Here is a 22,441-nt window from a genome sequence, read left to right as displayed (position 1 = left end):
ATGCTCGGCCGCCACATGTATGCATCCACTGATCTCTGCTGAAAGAGCGTTCACCGCGTGCATCCAGCACAGTGATTGGCTGTCACAGCGATCACATGATCAGGAGCCCATCCCCACCTCTCGTTCAGTTACTATAAAAGGGCCAAGGGCAAGGGGTTAAGAATTAAGATCATCAAAATTCAAACGCAATACAGGCAAACTACCTGAAAGCATTGTTTTGATATCTGTCACCACCATATGAGTCATTTCCAAATAATATGCTGCTTCATAACATCAAATTTAACATGAAAACGCTGCTTTCTGTATACTGCAGTAATGTTTCACAAACCAAAGTCAGACGCAAAACACAAAGGTCTGTCTGCTGACCCATGATCCCGCTAAACTGGCAAAGTACTAAAAGACATCCTAGGTGGTGATCAACTCTCCTAATATAGGGGCCACAAGTGTCCCTGACAGCACTAACGGGTCACAAATAATATTCAGTGTATGTAATGTTACATAAACCTTTCATAGACTGCTGTTACGTGTAGCAGGAGATAGTCAGAGACTACAGGCCAGGGACGTGAGGCCATGGAGGCAGAGCCTCACCTAGTTTTATGAAGAAAAAAGGTGTCAGCTTCATGTCTGAAGCTGACAGCTTTTCCCCCATTCAGAGTGGCTTGTTACAGGTTGCACAGCAGGGAAAGCCTCCCCAATGTGTAACCTGTCATGGACGTGCTGCATCCGGCTTTTCACAGAAAATTAGGTTACACAGCAGCGGGCGCTGTCTGTTGGTCCAAGCTGTCCAATAAAAAAAAAAAAAAAACCATTGAGGACATCAATCTTGATGCCTCACCAGTGAGGGACAGGTAGGCTCCTTCTGTCTCCTCAGCACGCAGCTTGGTTACCGAGCTGGGGGCGGAGTTCGGTGTAATGGGGCAGAGTTTCAGTGAGACGGGGCGGAGCTATGGCGGGCTGGGGGTTGCCTCACCCAGCACAGGAGGCATGGCACGGCACTGCTACAGGCCTGCTACTAGAGATCGTCAGAGTCTGCAAACATGCTGCAAAGAGATGGTCAGAGGCTACAGGCCTGCCACTAGAGATGGTCAGAGACTGCAAACATGCTGCAAAGGGATGGTCAGAGACTACAGGTGTGCTACTAGAGATGGTCAAAGAGTACAGCCATACTAATAGTAATGGTTAGAGAGTATGGGCATTCTAATTGAGATGTTTAAAGAGTACAGTCATGCTACAAGAGTTAGTCGGAGTCTGCAGACATGCTTCTAAATATGGTCAGAGACTACAGGCGTGCTAGTAGAGATGGTCAATGCTTACAGGCATACTAATAGAGATGGTTAGAGAGTACAGGCATGCTGCTAGAGATGGTTAGAGACTGCAGGAGATGGTCAGAGACTACAGGCCTGCTACTAGAGATGGTCAGAGACTGCAAACATACTGCAAAGAGATGGTCAGAGACTACAGGCGTGCTAGTAGAGATGGTCAATGACTGCAAACATACTGCAAAGAGATGGTCAGAGACTACAGGCGTGCTAGTAGAGATGGTCAATGACTACAGGCATAGTAATAGAGATGGTTAGAGAGTACAGGCATGCTGCTAGAGATGGTTAGAGACTGCAAACATACTGCAAGAGATGGTCAGAGACCACAGGCCTGCTACTAGAGATGGTCAGAGTCAGCAAACATGCTGCAAAGAGATGGTCAGAGACTACAGATGTGCTGCTAGAGATGGTCAAAGGGTAGAGGCATGCTAATACAGTAGAAATGGTTAGTGAGTACAGGCATGCTAATGGAGATGGTCAAAGAGTACAGGCACACTAATAGAGATGGTTAGAGAGTACAGGCATACTAATAGTAATGGTTAGAGACTCCAGGCATACTAATAGAGATGGTTAGAGAGTACAGGCATACTATTAGTAATGGTTAGAGAGTATGGGCATTCTAATGGAGATGGTTAGAGAGTATGGGCATTCTAATGGAGATGGTTAGAGAGTACAGTCATGCTACTAGAGTTAGTCAGAGTCTGCGGACATGCTGCTAGATATGGTCAGAGACTACAGGCGTGCTAGTAGAGATAATCAATGACTACAGGCATACTAATAGAGATGGTCAGTGACTACAGGCGTGCTGCTAGAGATGGTCAGAGACTACAGGCATGCTGCTAGATATGGTCAGAGACTACAGGCTTGCTGCTAGAGATGGTCAGAGTTTGCAGACATGCTGCTAAAGATGGTCAGAGTTTGCAGACATGCTGCTAGAGATGGTTAGAGAGTACAGGCATGCTACTAGAGTTAGTCGGAGTCTGCGGACATGCTGCTACTGAGGTTCAGAGACTACAGGCGTGCTAGTAGAGATAGTCAATGACTACAGGCATACTAATAGAGATGGTCAGAGACCACAAGCATGCTGCTAGAGATGGTCAGAGTTTGCAGACATGCTGCTAGACATAGTCAAAGACTACAGGGGTGTTTTTAGAGATGGTCAGAGACTACAGGGGTGTTTGTAGACATGGTCAGAGACTACAGGGGTGTTTGTAGAGATGGTCAGAGACTACAGGGGTGTTTGTAGAGATGGTCAGAGACTACAGGGGTGTTTGTAGAGATGGTCAGAGACTACAGGGATGCTGCTAGAGATGGTCAAAGGCTACAGGCATGCTAGTAGACATGGTTAGGGAGTACAGGCATGCTACAATAGATTGTTAGAGATTATAGGTGTGCTACTATAGATGGTCACAGACTGCAGACATGCTACTAGAGATGGTCTGTGGTTACAGATATGTTACTAGAGATGATCAGAGACTGCAACCATGTTATGGGATGTCAAGGGATGGTCAGTGACGAAAAAAACCAATACCAGCGCCTCCGGCTGCAAGATAGGCCAGCTGTAACGATAATTGGAACACAACAGAGGCAGCTCCCACCGGTCAGAAAGACCATCGATCTGGGAAACAAAGAACAAAACAGAGCGCCTCCATAGTGTAAAAGCGTAATTTATTAGTACGACACACAACTGGAATTGTACTTACAAAAAAGTCGGCGGTTAAAAGCATGTAAAAGTCGATGAAACTTAAAATCTCTAGCGGGAGTCTGAAGGGATGTATCACATCAGCGTCCTCTGCCCCTGTGAGTTCAAAAGGTCTACGCGTTTCAGGGGCACGCCCCCTTCATCAGAACCTCAAAGGCTTTTAACCACCGACTTTTTTGTTAGTACAATTCCAGTTGTGTGTCGTACCAATAAATTACGCTTTTACACTATGGAGGCGCTCTGTTTTCTTTGTTTCCCGGATGGTCAGTGACTACAAGTGTGCTAAAAGAGATGATCAGAGAGTGTAGGAGATGCTGTATGAGTTGCTGGTGACTGAAGACATGCTTTAGGATGCAGTCATAGACTGGGGATACATTACATAAGACTGTTAGAGATCACTACTAATAAAGGGCAATACTTTGGTCCCACAAATGGTACCAAAGGGCTGCAGGTTTGGCACACAGTAAAATGAGCCCACCACTGTTTATGTGTATACATATATATTCCAATGATGGCCGTGTCCATGTCACCCTGCCTGTGGCTTTCGCCGATCCTCCCCATACCTAAACCATCTCCTATATGGTTGTGATGTGGTCTTTTCTTTCAGTCATTCTCTCCCACTCAGATCTCTCTCCCCGTAGCCCCTTATCGCATTCTCCTTATTTGCCACAGCCTATAAATAATCACACACAGCTATGAGTCACACTCGGTCCCCCGTGTCAGCCTCCTCCCAGCACAGTACAAGTCTCAGGCTGTTCTTAAACAGAGCCTCTGTAACATGCATGCAGCATCATCATCATCGCCACCAACTCTATAACGAGCGGTATGGCTCCAGTGTGTACGGTACAAGCATATATAACTCCCGCATTCCGCGACATACACACCCATGAATATATATGACCCGCTCCAATTCTCCTTCATCCACTCTATATGAATATTCATAGGCTGGAAATCGGCGAATGCCTTCAGGAGGAGAGTTCCCCTTCTCCCGCTATCTCCCACCACCACCTCCCCTGCCCGCAGCCTGGCGAGAGTCACGTGTTGGGGGGTGGGCGGATCTTCTCCTCCGAGCTTCATTCATAAATCCTGAGGCCGGTGACTGAGCCGCAGCTCGGAACGGGAGAGGGAGGAGAGGATCGAGCGGAAAGGCCACGGCAAGGCGGGAGGGCATCGGTGGCAATCGCGGGGCGTGCAGCGGGACCCGGTAGGTCGCTTTGTCGCCTCTTGCATCCTTTGGCCACCTCCCGAGCATCCCCCTGGGTATCTTTTTGGGTGCAGCGTGCTGGCGAGCTTGGCACCGGCTGCTAAAAAGCCGCATTTCCTCTGTGCTGGCTGTGCTTTTTTGGGCATAGCATCCGTGTGGTTGGGAGCCTGCCTCAATAGCATACGGGGGGCTACTGACTGAGGTTTGGGTATCACCCAGGTGCTGCAAGGTACCGAGGCCGTATTGGGGGGCTGCTGTCTATCAAATACGTTGCAGCTGCCGGCTCCTGATGGTGCTACAGTGTGGATAGTGAGGAGATCAGGTAGGTGGGGCATCATTTCTCTTCCAGCTGTGTGCCTTCTATATGGCCAGTATCTACTTCCCTGCCAAGCCATGGGCACTGCCCAGGAACCAGCTATGCATTACACATCCAATGATGTATCATTCTTGTACCAAGTAGATGGCAAGACATCGAAAAGTGATCTGTGCTCTGTGTTTACATGGCAAGTCAATGCCTCTGTGCCATCGCCTGCATCCTTCTTCCATTGATTGTATGTAATATATATTTATTTATGTTCCCCATAGTATACAGCACCTGATCTGACAGGCTGGTGCTCTGTTCGGTGCTTGCTTAAGCTCACCACACACATTACAATCTGATCTGAGATGTACCATCTCTTTTAGGACCACCAAGCTTGTTACAATCTGATTGGACAATCTCCTTCATGCTCATCACACAGGTTACAATCTGATTGTACAGGCTACTTTAGCTCTACCAACAAGTGCAAGGACCTGCCTGATTGGATAGATTAGGTAGGTCTCCATATTACATCGTTTTGGTAGATCTAAAGTTCATTGTACAGAGATTGTAATGTGGATGGTAAGCCTTAAGCCCACCACACATGTTACACTGTGACCATACAATAGCCTTAAGATCTATCAACCAGTATATAGGGCTAATGCCTGCCTGATTGATTGGATAGATTAGGCAGGTCCCCATCTTGCATAGTTTGGGTAGATCTAAAGTTGATTGTACAGTCAGATTGTAACAAGGATGGCGAGCTTTAGGCACACCATACCCTACTCAGTTGCAAGAAAGAAAAAAGACCAATTCCCTCATCCGCACTGTTTACTTTGTCTGTTCACTTTGACTGAATCTGTCAGTTCGCCTTTACTGTTGTAAACGAATGCTGGCCATACCCTATGCGTGTTGTCTCATGCAGCCCCATGGACTGAACAAGAAAGACACTTGATTCCCCCATCTGCATTAAACAGTGTGGATGGGGAATTATCCCCCTTCCTAGCTATTGTATTCTGACAGTGACATTTGCTGCTGTCAAAATACTGAAACCGTTTACTTCACCTGATAGGCTGTAGTTTCTGATTGGTTGAGAATTTTTGGACCAGCTCCTTTGCCAAAAGTCAATTGAAAAATCGTCTATTGGTAAAAGAGGGGGTCACACACTGCTTGAATTTCAGCCACATCAGCAGGACTTAACCTAAATTCGAGCAGTGTATGGCTAGCTTTAGATCTCCCAACATGGATGTAGTACAAGGACCTGCCCATTGGGGATACAGATTAACTGGGCAGATTATGTAGGTCCTCATATTAGATAGTTTTGGTTGATTGCAATGTGTATGGTGACCCTTACACACTAAAAAAAAAAATAGGATTCTTCCTGACTTGTAGTGGTTAAATAATCATATTTAGTCTAACAACTGTAAGCAGGTATTGGAAGGTTCTAAAGATAAGGAAGGTACTAAAACTAGTGCTGTCTATGTATATCTATGAGCCATAGTGTATGTCAGTGAAGTTCAGTAAAGCGGATGTATTGTAAAAATGATATCCGTTCATCTTTGATCACATCGTGTTGATTTTACCTCTGTCTTACCATTGACTAGTTTTCCTTCTATAAGACACCCCACCTTTCTGTTTCTGCAGGTGTCAGATCATGAGCAATGAGTCACCTCCATGGGAGAATATAACTGACAGCTCCACGGTAAGAAGAATTGCAATGATATGATAATCGTACATTAACATTGAGGAATACATTCTATCTCTAGCTACTAAGACAGCAAATATGAGAATTTTAGGAGTAATAAACCCTCCTATTGTTACGAGTACAGTATTCTGGCCCATCCCGGAAACAGGATGGACCACTCTTTCTTATGCCCCAGCGCCACTTCCCTGAACTTCCGGACAGGAGGGCACGCACTATAAACATCACCAGGTTCAGTGACTGCCAGCGGCCACCATACAGGTCCCACCGCTTTGCATATGTGTGCCGGCATTACATTTTTGTGGGTCTCTCTGCACATTCACCTGCCAATCAACCGCTGGAGGAGCTGGGGAATAACCCATTCATGAGACACTAAGGTGCCTATGCATGGAGCATCACCACGTCAGGCTGCTTTGCCGGGCAGGAGCGTGCTTGTAAGGGTAGCTCCAGGGGACCCTTCAAGATAATGGAGCCACCCTAAAAACAGAAGCAGAGGCTGGGGAACTTTTCAATGGGAATTGCAGTGGAAGGCAATCATCAAACATACGTTTGCTGCAATGGGTCATTTTTTAAAATGGAGGGTTTAATAACACTTTAGGTTCATATACTGTACATATACTGTGAGATAAGCAAATATCTTCTAAATACGAGTCATGTGTACTCTTAATTATGTTTTGGTGTGCTTTGTGTATTTCTTCCAGATCTATGCAGTAACCCAATATGAGACTTTACCTCTATGCAGGATTGTCACTATTATTTTTATATGGACATATCTGGGTATGCAAAGGCATTTGGTGTACACAAAGTAAATTTACCTTTTGGCTATTGAGGAAAATAAGTTTTTATGCCCAGAGTTCATCTTTAAGTGCTAACCATTCAAAACTGTACAGAAATATTTTTTTGTCTGTGTCCTCTTTGGAGAGATTTCCTATCGCTTCATGCCCCAAAGTGACAAACCTCCCCAGTAGGGGGACACAAACAGCAATAAAAACAAGACAGTGGCTTTAGTCAAGACAAAAAATGGCATGGGTCGTAAAACTGGGTAAGACCTATATGTATGCAATATTAACTATCATTTTCCCTCAAGAATACATGTATTAAACCTCCTTTCAACCTGGTCTAAGGAATCTGACTGTAAATAAATTGTTCATGCTGCTAGACAAAGAGGGTTACCTGGGGCAGACTCTAGCACAGCAGATCAAGGCTACAGATAACAAATAATGAATAGGTATTTCATATAGTTCTTGGTGTATGTATACTTCTACCTGTAATTAGTTAGTTTATGCATTACTGTGTGCTAGATTTGTCGATTTCATTTTGCATGACAACAAAGCATAAGCTCCTTTACCTAGAAACATTGATCTCTTTCATTGTTATTAAATGTACATAAAGTATTCATAGAATATTGACAGAGGATAGATATAAATAGCTTGTCCATTTTGCTGCTTTTCTTACCTAGTGTAATCATGCTAATGTCGAAACGGTATAATCATTTGGATTTATTTGCTGCATATAAGCATGGTTTAAAATGTGCAATAATCAACCAAACCCTAATTGCTGTATGCATGTCACAGACTCTTCTAGTGTCATTGAGTAGATGGGCAGAGCTTCCTGTGATCTTAATCATGTGTAATGATTAGAGCTAATCAGGGTACTGTGCTAAAATCTGGCATTTCCATAAACATGTTCTCTCAGGGCTCTGCGTGTATGCTCACTGTCACTAATATTCACCCATTGTATATCCAGACAGGAGGCAAAGTTCATTATGAAAGCATAAAACAATGCTAGCACATGTTTTCATGTCTGGAATTGCCTATATGCAGTATGTAAAGATGAAAGGTTACAGAGCTGAGTAGGTGGAGTGGGAGGTTTTACAAAGGCCCATAGATTTTCTCACCTCTTTCCCAGAGTAGAGGAATGAGATACAGGATAATGACATCCAGGATGAGGAGATGCATAGGAAAGTAGTAATCAGCTCCCCTGGCTAGTGCAATGTCCAGAGTGAACCACTGCAAGTGGTGTATGGCAGCAACTTTGATCCAAGTCCAAGCACTACTTGTTTGGATGCTGGCTTGTTTGGGACAAAAGCAGCGTAATCAAAGTAAACCTACAGCAAATATAAATGCTGTCATTGTTGACCTGCTGAAAATGCTAGTTGACTAACTAGGCTCTGACTTCAGTACTTTCTGAAACACTGACCAGGAACAAGTATGCAGCATACTAAGACAGAACTCCAGATCTACATCTTTGCAGTGGGTCACCAGATCTCCGCCGTGTCCTTCAATTAATGCAGTTAAAAGGATTTTGTGTGAGGTAACTAGACTATGCCACTTTACACTAGCTGTAGTTTGCTTTAACCTATCTAAACGGCATTAGTTAATTTTTGTTTACAGGTAGATTAAAACTTTAATTGATGCATCAAATATATTCAAAGACTGCAGCTATTTATACAATATTGTGACACAACAGTAATATGCTAATGTGAAATTAAAGCTGGCCATACACTTTAAATAATTACATCACGTGCGCTTCTCTATGTTATCTAGTTCTGATACAGGGGTGAACAAAATTATTATGGACAGCAGGAGCAATCCAGGAGTCTGAAGGATTTTTTTTTTTAGCAGCCAGCTCCATTGGCAACAACTAGGGAAAACCTTGGAAGTTATGCACCAGCTGCAATTTTTCAGGAGCATTGGCGACCTGGCTGCCGGGATTTGTCTGTCCCTGTTCTAATGGGTGAAGCAATTCACTGCAAGCTAGGAGTCTGCCTCAGCTCTGATGGGCATTCCAGTGAGTTTGAGCTTAGTGCAATGGGGTAAATTGTGTGAAAGCATCCACCACTGCAACAACTGTTCTCTTGGGTAGACTCATGCTCCAGTAGTTACTTTTTTTATGTTGGACATGCCTCTAAAGCCTTATTTTGTATCGTAAGTGTTCACAGTTGTCTCTGGAGGATAGGTTCACACCAGAACCAAGTAGACCACACTGGGAACGGTTAGCCTTCAGGCCTTATTCACGCCGAAAGCGTGTGAGTTCCAGAGCGGAAGCTGCTGGAACGCACCGCGATTGCTAAGAAACTTCTCCCCGCGTTTTGGGGCGGGAGGGGGCGTGGCGGTACATTTAATTCAATGGCACCACTTCCACGCCCCGCTCTCCCGCAGTGCGATGCCAGCTTGCCTTTCCACTGCAAACGCAAAAAATAGGGCTTGCTCTAATTTTTGCGTTTGCAGTGGAACGCAACCCTGGCAAAGTTTTGCCACACGTTCGATTCCACTGCGGGCAGGGTGGGTGGAAGTGGTGCTATTGAATTCAAGGCACCTCCACGCCCCCTCCCGCCCCAAAACGCGGGGAGAAGTTTCACAGCGATCGTGGTGTGTTCCAGCAGCTATCGCTCTGGAACGCACACGCTTTCGGTGTGAACAAGCCCTTAAAGTAAACCTGGCTGGAGGAAAAATCCTATTTTCTCTTGCATTTATTGAAGGACAAGATGGAGATCTTTGGATGTTGACTGTTGGGACATCCCCAAGCAGTAACTACTTAGGGGTAGGAACAAAGCAACTCTCCTCGGGCAGTGAAATTCCCACTGCTGTTTGTAGAGCTCCCACATGGAGAGACATGCAAAAGCCTGTACCACAGGGAACAATGACTATGGGGGCAGACAGATGTTACATGTAAAACCATCCTGGGTGGATTAAAAAAAAAATTAGAGGAACAGGAAAACAAAATGACCACATAGTGCAATAGAAAAGGGTAGAACCCAAATCTAAAGACTAAGCTTGATGGGAAACTGTCAGATCCACCAAGAAAAAAGTGGAGCAAGAAACCGGTTCCCCTCTTAGGGGACCAGTAGGAGAGACAAAGAGAACAACGAGCTTCAAAGGGAAGCATTGACAGCGAGATAGATACACACAGCATGAACAACATCCAGGCAATAGAGGAAATCTATCTGGCAACTACAAACATGCCTCGCCGAGGTGATGACAGCCAAAAAAGCAACCCGTTGAGCCAGAGTGAAAAGGGCAAAAAAAACCAAAGGATCGAAAAGACAGGTCTTAAGGAACCAACAGCCCCAGATTTGAGACCCCTTGAAACACTGGTGGTCTCACAGAAAGCTACAGGAGAGACACCCTGAGAGACTAGTGATCATAAGGGCCACAAATCACCTCAGCCAGGTGCTCAGGCCCAAAGCAGATGCCAGTATAAGTGCAAAAAAAAAGGAGTATTCGTCTCCCAGAAACTTTCCAGGGGAGAAAGCCATTCTCCTCACACCAGAAAGAAATATGCCTCCCAACAATGCAAATATTTGGAAAACTGTGTGGAGATAGTAGATCCAATAGATCTGAAGGAGACCATGGAGTGTCTGCCAAAAACGTATTCAGGTCAGAGAACCGCAACTGGCTATTCCGGCTATACCAGTCAACAAACTGCCCATGCCGACAGACCACTAACACCCCTGAGGCAGAAAACCCCACAGAAGATAATAAAGCAATAGGGAGTGTCCAGGTAACTAGAAACCACTGCACACAGCGAGAAGAGGGGTACCCCTGTCCACTCCAGCCCCCAACCCATAGCAAGGGGAGAGAAGGAAGGTCCTCTTTATGCACTTACCAGTCACAGGAATCGTGAAGGGTACCGTCTTCCATGGTGAAATGAAATGAGAACTTAGATCCTTACTCCTTAACACTAGGCAAAAAAACTGAGCTGCCTCTAGCAGTTGGGAGGTTTGGTCACCTGCAGGGGACGCCCCTAGACTGTGCTTTTGTCTTTTTGGGCTTAGTGTCCTACTACTGAAGGTGACGCTATAACCCAGTGTTCAAGATCTAAAGATCTCCACTGTGTCGTTCAATGAATGGGAGAAAAAAATGCACTGATCTAAAGCATAAATGGTTCAAGTGGGAAGTATAGAGAAGATTTATATTCCCCATTTTAGCACTGGAGCTTTGAAATTGGATTAATTCAGTATCCAAATGTTAAACATCTAGTCAAAGTAAAGCTTATGAACGTTTTCAGAACACAGAAGGCTGTATGCATAAGATAAAGATAACAATGAAGAAGTGTGTTCATTGCAGAATGTGACTTTATACCCTATAAACCTGCAGGCTGCTCCGGCTGCCCCTGGCCATGATGGGTACGTCTTGCTCTTGGTCCTTTTGTCTATCTTCATTGGAGGAACCCTGCTGCTACTTACCGGGGTCCTGATCCTTTGTAGACGCTGCTGTGATTCGCATCTCAGACTGTCAAGGTAATAAACTTTGCACCAAATTCCCCAGGCATTGCCTGCTAGGTTTTTTTTGCTTTATTTTCATTTTACAATTGCAATGCAATTCTCTTTTTTAGACCCAGTGATGATGCAGAGAAAACAAACACTTCCTATGTCGACGAGTTACAGCAAACACATGGTAAGGAGACTCCAAACTGTGTACCCTTTTCCAATGGATATATATCTATACCTATAGTGTCAAATGTCCTGTGGTCCAAACAGATATCACCATCCGAGTAGATGATGCAGAATCACTGTCCGCCTCAGGTCTTCGCGATGCAGAGTCAGAAAAGTTTTTGTGCACTACATCCAGTGGTCGTCGAGTTTCATTCAATGAAGGAGCCTTATGTGGGCAAGAAAGAAGAGAACGCGAAAGGGGAAGAAGGTAAATGAAGAGAGAGAAAGTGTCAACAGTACATGAAACCAATATAATTCTAATGATTTTTGTCTGTGGTTCTTTTAGGTACACTTTGACAGAAGGAGATTTTCACTATCTGAAGAATGCACGGCTGACTCTCCATCCGCTTCCCTCCTTACCACCAACCGCTTTACACATTCTGACCATACACGAAAGCGAAGGCGGGGAAAGTAGCAGCAGCGGAGGAGCTTCCGAAACACATGCCACCTCGCCCAGCAAGTCCAACATCTCTATATATCAGGTATGTTTTTTTTTAAACTTTAAACCTTTGACCAATCTTTTCTATAATTTCAGGTTTTAAATGTGCTTTTTCCCCCCCCCTAATCTCATAAGCCTCCTCGAAGTCCTCCAGCTCCACTAACTCGATTTTCACTCAGTTTAACCTCTGCACTTCCTGGAGATGCATACAACTCTGTGGCAGATACAAGTTTTATGGAGACTCCCACCCACAGTCTACCCTCTCCAAGACAAAGCCCAGATAAAATCCGGGTAAGTAACAACAGAGTGGAAGTAGAGGGAATATGCTGAGAAACAGACAAATAGAATATAGGGTTAATAGGTGCACCAGTTTCACACCATCCCTTCCTTCCCCAGTTTGACCTCAGCAGTCATCTCCCTCCGGGTGGTGCCAGCTCTGATGTGGGTACCACCCGAAGTCATGGTGCAGTACTCCATTTCTTCAGCCGTCTACGGCGTCATGCAAGCTTGGAAGGAACAAGCCCCTACCTAAAAATCAAGAAATGGAAACTGGGCAGTGTGCAGAGAGCAAGCAGCTTAGACACCAGAGGTGAGGGGGAGGATTGACCTGGATGCACAAGATGAAACAGAAGGTGTCTGTTACCCAAGCTGTAAAGGAGGGTAATCTGGATATATAAGGTGATGGGAGGCATGTCATTTAGTTGAATAAGAGGAGGGAAAAGCAGTATGTAGTAAATGAGACTGCAGGGTGGTCAGTCCACAATAATAATGGTGTTTCATTTGTGGGTGAAACTGGTGGGCTATTACCCCCAGTTTAACTATATGTCAGAGGATTCCAATGTTGAGAGTTGCATGTCAGATCCTGTCTCTGCTGCTCTTGTCAGTGAAGTCCCACTCCTCATGTTGCAGAAATGTAGATGCTTATTCCTGCTGCATTATAATATAAAAATCTATTTAAAGATTGGATAGGGATATCCTGCTGGAGCAGAACTAGCTCTTTAACTATACAAACTATTTGTAAGTCTACAAGAGATAGAAGAAGAAAATGTATGCTTTCAACTTTAATAGAAGAGTAAATAAAGACTTTAATAAAAAAAAAAATTAAGGCACTTAAAGGACTTCCAATGGAGGACGATCAAGACAAAATCATTTATTAAGCCAATGTTTTGTCGAGTCAGAGCCTGCCTTACTCAAGGCAACAAACAACATGCATAGAGGGGAATTTATCAAAACTCGAGCAGACAAAATCTAGAGCAGCTGCCCATGGCAACCAATCAGCATCTCTATTTCATTTTCAAACCTTAACTGAACAAAGAAGAGAGAAGCTGATTGGTTGCTTTAGGCAACTGCTCCAGTTTTGATAACCCCCTCACCCAGTGCTCCCTAAATAGGACTATATTAAGTAACCGTTTTGTTCCCATCATCCTTTATTGAAACTTCCTCCAATGCCTACTCTACCCTTGGTGGTTCTAATTCTATTTGTGGAGCACCACTGCATGTATATATTTATTATAGTTTTTTCACTGACATTTTCTGTGTTATTCTGAATATTTGTACCGGAAGTCCGCTGCATGTAGAGGAAACATCTACAAATCACTAGCTTAAAAATTTCCAGCTCTGATAGGCTCCAAAACTAATTAAAAAAAAATAGTTTTAAATGCTAGTCACGATTTTATTGATAAGATCAAACATATATTTTGGCCTCATTGGCATTCTACACCGGTGTGTTTTTGAACATCCATTGTACTAATAGGAGGGAACAGGAAGGCTAGTTAAGTGTCATAAACTAGCTGGGCATCCAAGAGAGGACTGTGTAATAAAAAAAAAGAGCATGTAGTAGGAACAGATTTTTTCACTAACCTGTATAATGATCAGACTTCTGTAGTTATGCAGAAATCGGTCTACAGCTTGACAAACTGTATGCTCTTTTCACAGGTTCACCAAAACGGCAGCAGTTCCAGCGCCAACGAGCAGCCAGTGAAAGTGCGGAGCGTGATGACATTATACAGTACATAGCCCACACCCAAGACTCAGTTTTTGCTTCAAATCAAGGATCATACATACCACAACACGGAACACCATCACACTCTCTCGGCAGGTATTCTTCTGTTGCCCAGTCTACATCTTTACAGACACACATCCCAACAAATGTTTTATAGTCCCTCTCTTCTTTTTGCCTATTGCTTAAAAAAAAAAAGAAGAGGGGATCATTTCTTTTAATTTTTCTTATCTGGTTTACAGGTTAGAGCATGGGGAAGATGGGTCGTTGCCTGATGTGGGGAGCACAGAACAGGGCCCACTCCCTCCCCAGTGTGACATTTGGAGCCTACGTGCATCATTAGAGCTGTGCGCCTCAGATCAAAGTAGTAGCAACAATGACCGTGACTCTGTTCGTAGTGATGCAGAAAGTGTGAGCTCTTTAAGCGGACTTCCTAGCTTACCCTCCCAAGATCTGCCTGATGTTAGGCCTGGGAAGGGAACAGAGCCAGAGGCTGGATCCCGAAAGCTCCTTCAGATGGACAGTGGCTATGCTTCTATTGAAGCCCCATGCCGACCACCAGAAGAATCATGCAGTCCCCATAGGGACAAGACTGCTTCCGAAAAGCGACTCTTTTTCACTCATGCTGGCCGTAAAGGAACAGTATTTGAAAGTCTGGAGGGGCGCTTATGTGAACAAGGTGCTGCAGGTGGAGAGGAAGAAACATGGTTTCCCCACCACACTCAAGCAATTAGTCCACAAGATGCTATTAGTAGACGTGACTACAGCATTGATGAAAAAACAGATGCACTGTTTAATGAGTTCCTTAGGCATGATCCACAGTATGATGATTCTCCTGTGCGCATAAAGCATCGATCAAGGGCACACTTGCGTAAACAATGGCAGAGGACAAAACAGTACAGTGATCCGGGCATCCGTTTCCCCCCTGCTTTAGATAGACATCGAGCTTCCCCATTACGCAGAGGAGACAGCACTAGCTACCTTCCTGACACACGCTACCATAGTACATTACCACGTATTGCAAGCACTACTGATGAGGAAGGCGCAGACAGCTGTCCACTTAGCCCAGCTTCATTAACACCGGAAGACAAAATTCAGGCCATTGAGGAGGAACCATATGAGCATGGGCCTGCTCCTGAGGAACCCAGACCTCCAACAGAAAACCCAGACCAAGACTATGGTTATGGCCCTCAAACAACAGAGCTACTGGATAAAATTGGAGCAGGGCTGGAGGAGAGATTGTATCCAATTGTACAGAGGACAGCACACAGCCCTGAGAGGCTCTGCATGGTGGCACATATCTCACCTGATCACAGTCCTGTGTAGTGGAAACATCAAGTCTTCAGCAGTTATCTAAGACAGTTAGGTGGGATTCAAAGACTAAACAGATGTGCAACCCATTTTTCCTGGATAGCACAGTGCCAAACAATACCCACTGTGGCACACTGTTATTTTACCCACTGCCACTTTATGTGCCATATGAACACATGCATGACTGTAAATACAGGCAACACATGTACACCACACATCAACAGCATGGACATGCACACTACATTATTCACCATACCTGTACAATTATCTTCCAAGCAATATAAAGTTTCTTCCTGAAGGCCCTTGGCAACTTTGCATCAGGGCAAAGTATGGATCCACTGGCTTTCAATGTGGACGCTGTAGATCTATGTCTCCCGATCCAAAACAGGACTTTCAGGCACAAGGGATGTTCGGGGTTGGCTGGTGCAGGGTCTACTACCAGTGTGTGATGTTCATCTATTTATTTAAATTATTTATTTAAGAAAGAGGCTTTATTCCTGGGAGATGGAGCCTTTGTGCTCTTGTATTTCAAATGTAGCACGTGACGGGTAGGAGTTACTTGTGCTCTCTCCACTACTGCTCTGCATTTTCCTTTATTAAAATAAGACCGCATATTGTAATTGTCTGAGTGTACACTGTGTGTATGTGAAAAGGGGGGAGCAAACATTGAGAAAATGCTATTAAGTATAATTGTTCAACTTCATTTGTACATTTACAACAGACCACATATATACATATTTAAACAGCTGCCAAAAAGCACTGCCCTGTCAGCGTACGGAGATTAAACCAATGCTCAGAAACCAATCTAGTGGAAACCAAATAAACGTTTAATCACTAAAGGAGAAAATAAACAACCTGTGATCGTAAACACACGGCTCTGTTTCTCCTGATGCACACACAACAGCTGGGTTTGGTTGGAGGAGTTTTGTCCTCCTTTTCCCTTCCCACTTTGCATTTTTATTGTGTATGAGGGCTCAGATAGGGCTCATGATGGGACCTCCACCTCTTAAGTATATTACATGTAGTATACAGCCAGACAAAATGAAGTGGAGCCAGAATTAAGTTCAAGTCATAAAGTGCAGCAGATGCTGGACACTGCGCAAGTCCTAGAGGTCCAGAGGAGAAATGGGGCAAAACAATTAAAAAGGGAAGTTCTCTTGTCTGCAGCATTTCGGCTGTAGCATCTGTTGGGCAGAATTTCTCAGAACAGAGACCGGGAGGAGCCTGCAGGACTGGGTCACTAGAGAAGAGAAAAAACAAAGACTACTTTAGTGTTATTGTTTACAAGACATGTGTACACCATATTTTTATGAAGCTACAATAAAACTAGCAAATTAAATTATTCAAAGCTGTTTTTCTTGAATCTTGTCTCAGTGGAATAGGGAGCATGGGCCCCTTCTAGTTCCCGACTTCATTCAAGCAACGAGTACTGCATAGTGGTGCTTCCCAAAAATTGCTCATGTAAGATTACATATGATCAAACCAGGAGACGCATGGAAAAGTCAGTCCTGCAGTCTAGATAATAGGAAGGCCATCTATGTCACTATACCTTTCACAAGTGTAAAACAAAAATAAAAGTTGTGGGGATGAGAACAGTTTCTGCAGAAGAACATCTGAACCAAATGTTACATTTGTCACCGATGTTTTCATTTAGAGACCTTTGACCCCTTCCCTCTAATTAAGAGAACAAATAAATAAATGCATTTCAAAATCTCTAACATGTCATAACAGATTTCTTAAATAAAAACATTGGGATATTATAAAAGAGAAAACAAAAACAACAAAAAAAACACAAGAGACACATGGAAAACCTAGGTTTGTGACATTTGATATGGACTTTCTGAATACTAAGTTTTGGTGAACATATTTTCTCTGGCAGGACACAAAATGCTCAATGAGACTTAAGAAGTCAACAGCAGTACAAAAGCTAGCAGGTTGTGATGCTTACATTTTGGGGCCTACCAATGTTAACAGGCCCCATCAGCAGTTAGTAACCAGGTGCATTTTGGGGAGGTGTACAAAAACTATGTGCCATTATTCAAAATTACACTCTGGGTCAGGTAACGTACATTGACCGCTAAGTAAGCAGAACCTAATGCAGTAAACTCCCAGTCTGGCAACCATGGGGATCGGTAGGTGCCTGATGAAAGTAACTCTCAAGCAACCACTCACTGAGAGAGAAAGTTCTCCCTCAGGTCCGCTCCTCTGCTCAGTGGGCGGGGTTTCAATAGCCAGCCTGTTATTGGCCATTTCAAATTGCAATAGCAGGTTGGCTATTGAAACTCTGCCCACTGAGCAGAGAAGCGGCCCTGAGGGAGAAAGTTCACTCTCAGGTCTGCTCAGTGGGCAGGTATATAACAGCTAATCTGCTATTGCAAATGTTTTGCCAGTTGCTTGAATGCCAAATAACAGATAGTTTACTGTATATGCATCTAGCCAATACGTATGTCTATTGAGAAGTGTTTGTTAAAGAGGAACTAAACCCACCAACATGCTAACTGTCATGGTCATCAGTGTGCCTATTTCAGCTCTCAACTGAATGTTTAAGCCCTCAATTGGCTGGTGTCATAGCTGATCACATGGCACCTGCAATCCATATAGAGGCTAAGATGGCACCTTCCTTGGCTGTAAGGGATAGGAGGTTGTAGTTCCGCTTTCTTGGCAACAGCAAGACAGGAACTGTTGTGGTGGTCATAGTGCATAGTAGTCTTCCACCTAGCTGACCTGTTGAGTCAGCTTTAATGCATTAGCTAGAAGCTATGCTCAAATGCAAACTAAAATGTCAGTTCACCCAAAACTGATAGTAGCCGTTATGAATCTTAGGAGGAGTTAAAGCTGAACAAGTCAGAACTTGTATGGCATTTTTTAAAATCCCTGACTGCAACCAGATCTCAACTCATCTTCTGAATAACAGAGCAGTGCCTGAATAAACCAGTTCGAAAGATGATATCCTCAGAGCGTGATTAAAAGGAGGAGAACTATGGGGTCAGTGTTTTTCCCCATAGTTCTCCTTAGGGTAACGGGAGGACACAAACTAGCGTTCTACCGTCACCCTAGGCTCAGTATACCGCGAGCTGCTGCTTGCGGTATACTGAGACGCCGCAGCTGAAGCGGATCCCGACAATTGTGCCGGGATCCGCCCAGCTGCATGACTGAATGCCTCTAGATAGGCAGCTGAGTCAGCAGTACCGGCCCCCTCCCCCGTCCGTTCCGCCAGTCAGCCCTGGCGGAGCGGGGAATCCAGCCCCTCCCCCCTGTCACGGCAGAGAGCCGTGACAGGATCGAGAGGTGAGCGAACGCCGGTATGTGTTCGCTCACCTCCCGATCTACTGAGCCGACCTGTGACCGTTTCATTGTCACAGGTCGGCTAGAACTATGAGGTGAGTGAAAAGCACTCACCTCATAGTTCTCCTTTAATCTATCTTCCAATTCAGAAGACCAATCTCCACTTCCCTCTCCCCTTCACCTGTGCTACCAGTCGTGTGAATGCCCTTGTATACTCTTTGCAGGGCACCACTGATGCCCTTAATTCAGAGGTGCCTGCAATGGGTGGATCTGTTTTGCAATGCTCTTTAGTCTGTCCTGCCCATGCACAGCCTTACCTCCTGATGGAAAGAATATGCAAATATAATTGCTCCCAGCAGGTAATTAAGGGACTCTGTGCGGATGTGGGCAGTTACTTGAAAGTAAGGAACTACCCAATCACATTTGTCAAGAACCATAGGAAATGTAGTTATGTGAGCTTGTAACAAGTTTATAATTTAAATTTATGGTCCTCCTGGAGCTCAGCTTTAAAAAGGAGAACTATGAGGCGAGTGATTTCCACTCATCCTCATAGTTGGAGCCAACCTGTGACAAAGAAGCAGTCACAGGTCGGCTCTAAGGATCGGGAAGGGAGCAGAAACATGCCTCCGATCTGCTCACTTCCTGATAGTCTCCCTACAGTGAGCGGTGTCAGTCACTGCTTCCCACAGGGATTCCTCCCCCCCCCCCATCCTCCAGCACTGAGTTCCTCTAGATAGGCAAAGCCTACTCACACAGCTGGGTGGATTCAGACAGTATTGTTGGGATCCGTCCCGGCTGCGGCACTCTCAGTATATCGCAGCCAAAAGCTTGCGGTATACTGAGCTTTGGGTCACGGGAGGAGGTTAGTATACAGGTGAAACTCAAATAATTAGACTATCGTGCAAAAGTTAAATTTATTTCACTAATGCAACTTAAAAAGGTGAAACTAATATACGAGATAGACTCATTACATGCAAAGCAAGATAGTTCAAGCCGTGATTTGTCATCATTGTGATGATTATGGCTTACAGCTCATAAAAACCCCAAATCCACAATCTCAGAAAATGAGAATATTGTGAAAAGGTGCAATATTCTAGGTTCAAAGTGTCCCACTCTAATCAGCCAATTAAGCCATAACACCTGCAAAGGGTACCTTTAAATGGTCTCTCAGTCTAGTTCAGTAGAAATCACAATCATGGGAAAGACTGCTGACCTGACAGTTGTGCAGAAAACCATCATTGACACCCTGCATAAGGAGGGACAGCCTCAAAAGGTAATTGCAAAAGAAGTTATTGATTGCATGTAATGTTCTAATTTTCTGAGATTGTGGATCTGGGTTTTCATGAGCTGTAAGCCATAATCATCACAATTATGACAAATCACGGCTTGAACTATCTTGCTTTGCATGTAATGAGTCTATCTCATATATTAGTTTCACCTTTTAAGTTGCATTAGTGAAATAAATAAACTTTTGCACGATATTCTAATTATTCGAGTTTCACCTGTATGTCTTCCCATGACCCAAAAAAGAGAACTATGGTGAAAAAGGTTCTCTTTTAAGTAATTTAAGAGTTTTTTTTTTAATGTCGTTCAGGGACATTTGTGGAGAAATCTATGTGCTTGAGTTCCTAGCTATGCACACCTCCAGTGGCAGTTACATCAGGTACCCACCACACACATCAATCTAACTGAGATATGAGACTACCTGTTTGGTAGGTATTTGAATAGTTTATTTCTTGTTTGTATTGGTATGACAAAAAAGGAGAGAAAAAAAAAAAAAAATCTGATCAGTCCATTTTTTGAGGTTTGTATGGAATGTGACAAAATTATTGGCACCCTCCATTAATATTTAGTAGCACAGCCCTTGGAAAAAATAACTGAAATCAAATCACTTCCTGTAACCATCTATGAGTTTCATACACCTCTCTACATGAATTTTGGAGCACTCTTTCACCAACTGCTCCAGGTCTCAGATTGGAAGGGTTCCTTTTCCCAACTGCCAAAAGCAGATCTCTGCTTCATCATTTTTTTCGCGATTTCGTGGGTGCGCGCAATTTTTAAGCATGACATGTTTGGTGTCTATTTACCCGACGTGGCCCCGTCTTAGATTTTACCAAAATAATTGGGTAATAATTGTTTCCTAACAATGCATAAAAAAAAAAAAATTTTCAAAATTTTCAGGAATTTTCCCGAAATATAGTAAAAAATAAAAACCCCCAGTGGTGATTAAATACCACCAAAAGAAAGCTCCATCTGTCCCCCAAAAACATGGTATAAAATTAATTTCAGTAGAGCGTTGCATGACGGAATAAACGTCAGTCAAAGTACTGCAGCGCTGAATACTGAAAAATGGCCTGGAAAGGAAAGGGGTCTAAACACCTGGTCAGCAAGTGGTTAAAAGGCCTCATTTCTCTTTCTGAAAACAGTAAAATGATGGGCTTTACCAAAAAGCTGTACTTTTGTTTCGTCTGTCCACAGCACATTCTCCCAAAAGGATTTTGGCAGACTCCAATCTGGTAAGTTTTGGCAAACTCCAATCTGACTTTAGGTTTCTGTGTCAGCAGTGAGGTCCTCCTGGGTCTCCTACCATGGCGTCCCTTTTCATTCAGATGGTGACGTATAGTGCGAGCTGACACAGTTGTACCCTGGGCCTGAAGGTCAGCTTGAATTTGTCTGGAAGTTGATGGACGGTCTTTATCCACCATTCCAACAATCCTTTGTTGCAATCTTTGATCAATTGTTTTTTCGTCCACGTCCAGGGAGATCAGCTACAGTCCCATGGGCTGTAAACTTCTTGGCAATGTTGCGCACAGTGGACACAGAAACATTAAGATCTCTGGAGTTTTGCATGGAATGTGTCAGAATTTGATTTTTTTTTTCCTCTCCACTTTTTTGTGTCATACCAATACAGACAAAAGAAATAAAACATGAGAACGCCTAAACATTTGTAATTGCAACAATTTTCTGCACAAAGTGGTGCATTATCTGACAGAAATGCAGGGGTGCCAATATTTGTGGCCATGACTGTATGTATTGTTAAAGTGGAAGACAGGTGGGCAGGTATTTCATGCAAGTTACAACCTTTAACATATTTGACAAAATAATAAATGGGCTGTAAATTTCATAGGTTTAAATAGATCAAGAAAACTACAAATTAAAAAAGGCAAAAGGGGAAGTGAACAATTGTAAGAATGGGAGAGAAAAGAAAACCACATGAAATGCGAGTGAATATACAGGGAGTCGGAGAAACTGCGGATAGAGGAGAATCAACGTCACACAAGACCTGCTGTCATTGGCAAAAGCTATGACTCATTCCCTGCAGGATGTGAATGAAGACACCTCTTTATTCAGAGCTCATTATCTCTGCTGATGCCTCTCGATCCCCCTGCCGCCCACATGCTGTCTCTGTGTTGGGGCACACGATCAGACCCTCCCCCACACCATGAATCTCTTTACTGAAGCAGCAAAGGAGGTGCCATTACGCACTACATATTAACCCATGCGTTCTCAGAAACCACTGCATTAGCTGGCAAACTGGAATAGAAGCTAAAGATGGCAGAAACATAGCAAATCTGCACTTTGACAATTTTAGGATGCAGCATACATAATCATTTCCCCAATACAGAATGTTAGTATCATATACCAGCAAAGAATAAATGTTTTGTAGTGGTGACCTCAAATGCCAGTATGCCCTAAATGACAGTAACCATTTGGTGACTCACTGAACTTAAGGGTCAACATTCTC

The 22,441-nt window shown here is 43.9% G+C and overlaps 2 protein-coding genes across 2 annotated transcripts in view; one reads left to right on the top strand and one right to left on the bottom strand.

Annotated features, from left to right (window-relative positions):
• The first annotated feature begins 3,950 nt into the window (after positions 1-3,950).
• On the top strand, positions 3,951-15,839 carry CBARP (CACN beta subunit associated regulatory protein). The gene is made up of 10 exons (XM_018559531.1): positions 3,951-4,225; positions 6,168-6,225; positions 11,325-11,467; positions 11,563-11,624; positions 11,708-11,870; positions 11,949-12,144; positions 12,237-12,392; positions 12,498-12,690; positions 14,037-14,199; positions 14,343-15,839. Exons 2-10 carry the CDS (start codon positions 6,178-6,180, stop codon positions 15,424-15,426), a joined length of 2,208 nt encoding a protein of 735 aa, XP_018415033.1. The 5' UTR covers positions 3,951-4,225; positions 6,168-6,177; the 3' UTR covers positions 15,427-15,839.
• Positions 15,840-15,909: 70 nt separating this feature from the next.
• STK11 (serine/threonine kinase 11) overlaps positions 15,910-22,441 on the bottom strand; it is a 39,213-nt gene continuing 32,681 nt past the window's right edge. The window contains exon 10 of the mRNA XM_018559532.1: positions 15,910-16,651. The gene's annotated coding sequence lies outside the window, so the exon portion shown is untranslated. The remainder of the gene's footprint in view (positions 16,652-22,441) is intronic.

This window comes from Nanorana parkeri, unplaced genomic scaffold, assembly GCF_000935625.1.
Source record: "Nanorana parkeri isolate BGI_ZX_2015 unplaced genomic scaffold, ASM93562v1 scaffold401, whole genome shotgun sequence".
Taxonomy (NCBI): Eukaryota; Metazoa; Chordata; class Amphibia; order Anura; family Dicroglossidae; genus Nanorana; species Nanorana parkeri.
Note: the sequence above shows the minus strand (reverse complement) of the source record. Positions and strands in the feature narration are given on the sequence as shown.

Coding starts and splice junctions, on each gene's coding strand:
- CBARP (XM_018559531.1), top strand. CDS start 6,178: ATGAGCAATGAGTCACCTCCATGGGAGAATATAACTGACAGCTCCACG. Junction 11,625..11,707: donor CGAGTTACAGCAAACACATG/GTAAGGAGACTC, acceptor TGGTCCAAACAG/ATATCACCATCCGAGTAGAT. Junction 12,145..12,236: donor CCAACATCTCTATATATCAG/GTATGTTTTTTT, acceptor TAATCTCATAAG/CCTCCTCGAAGTCCTCCAGC.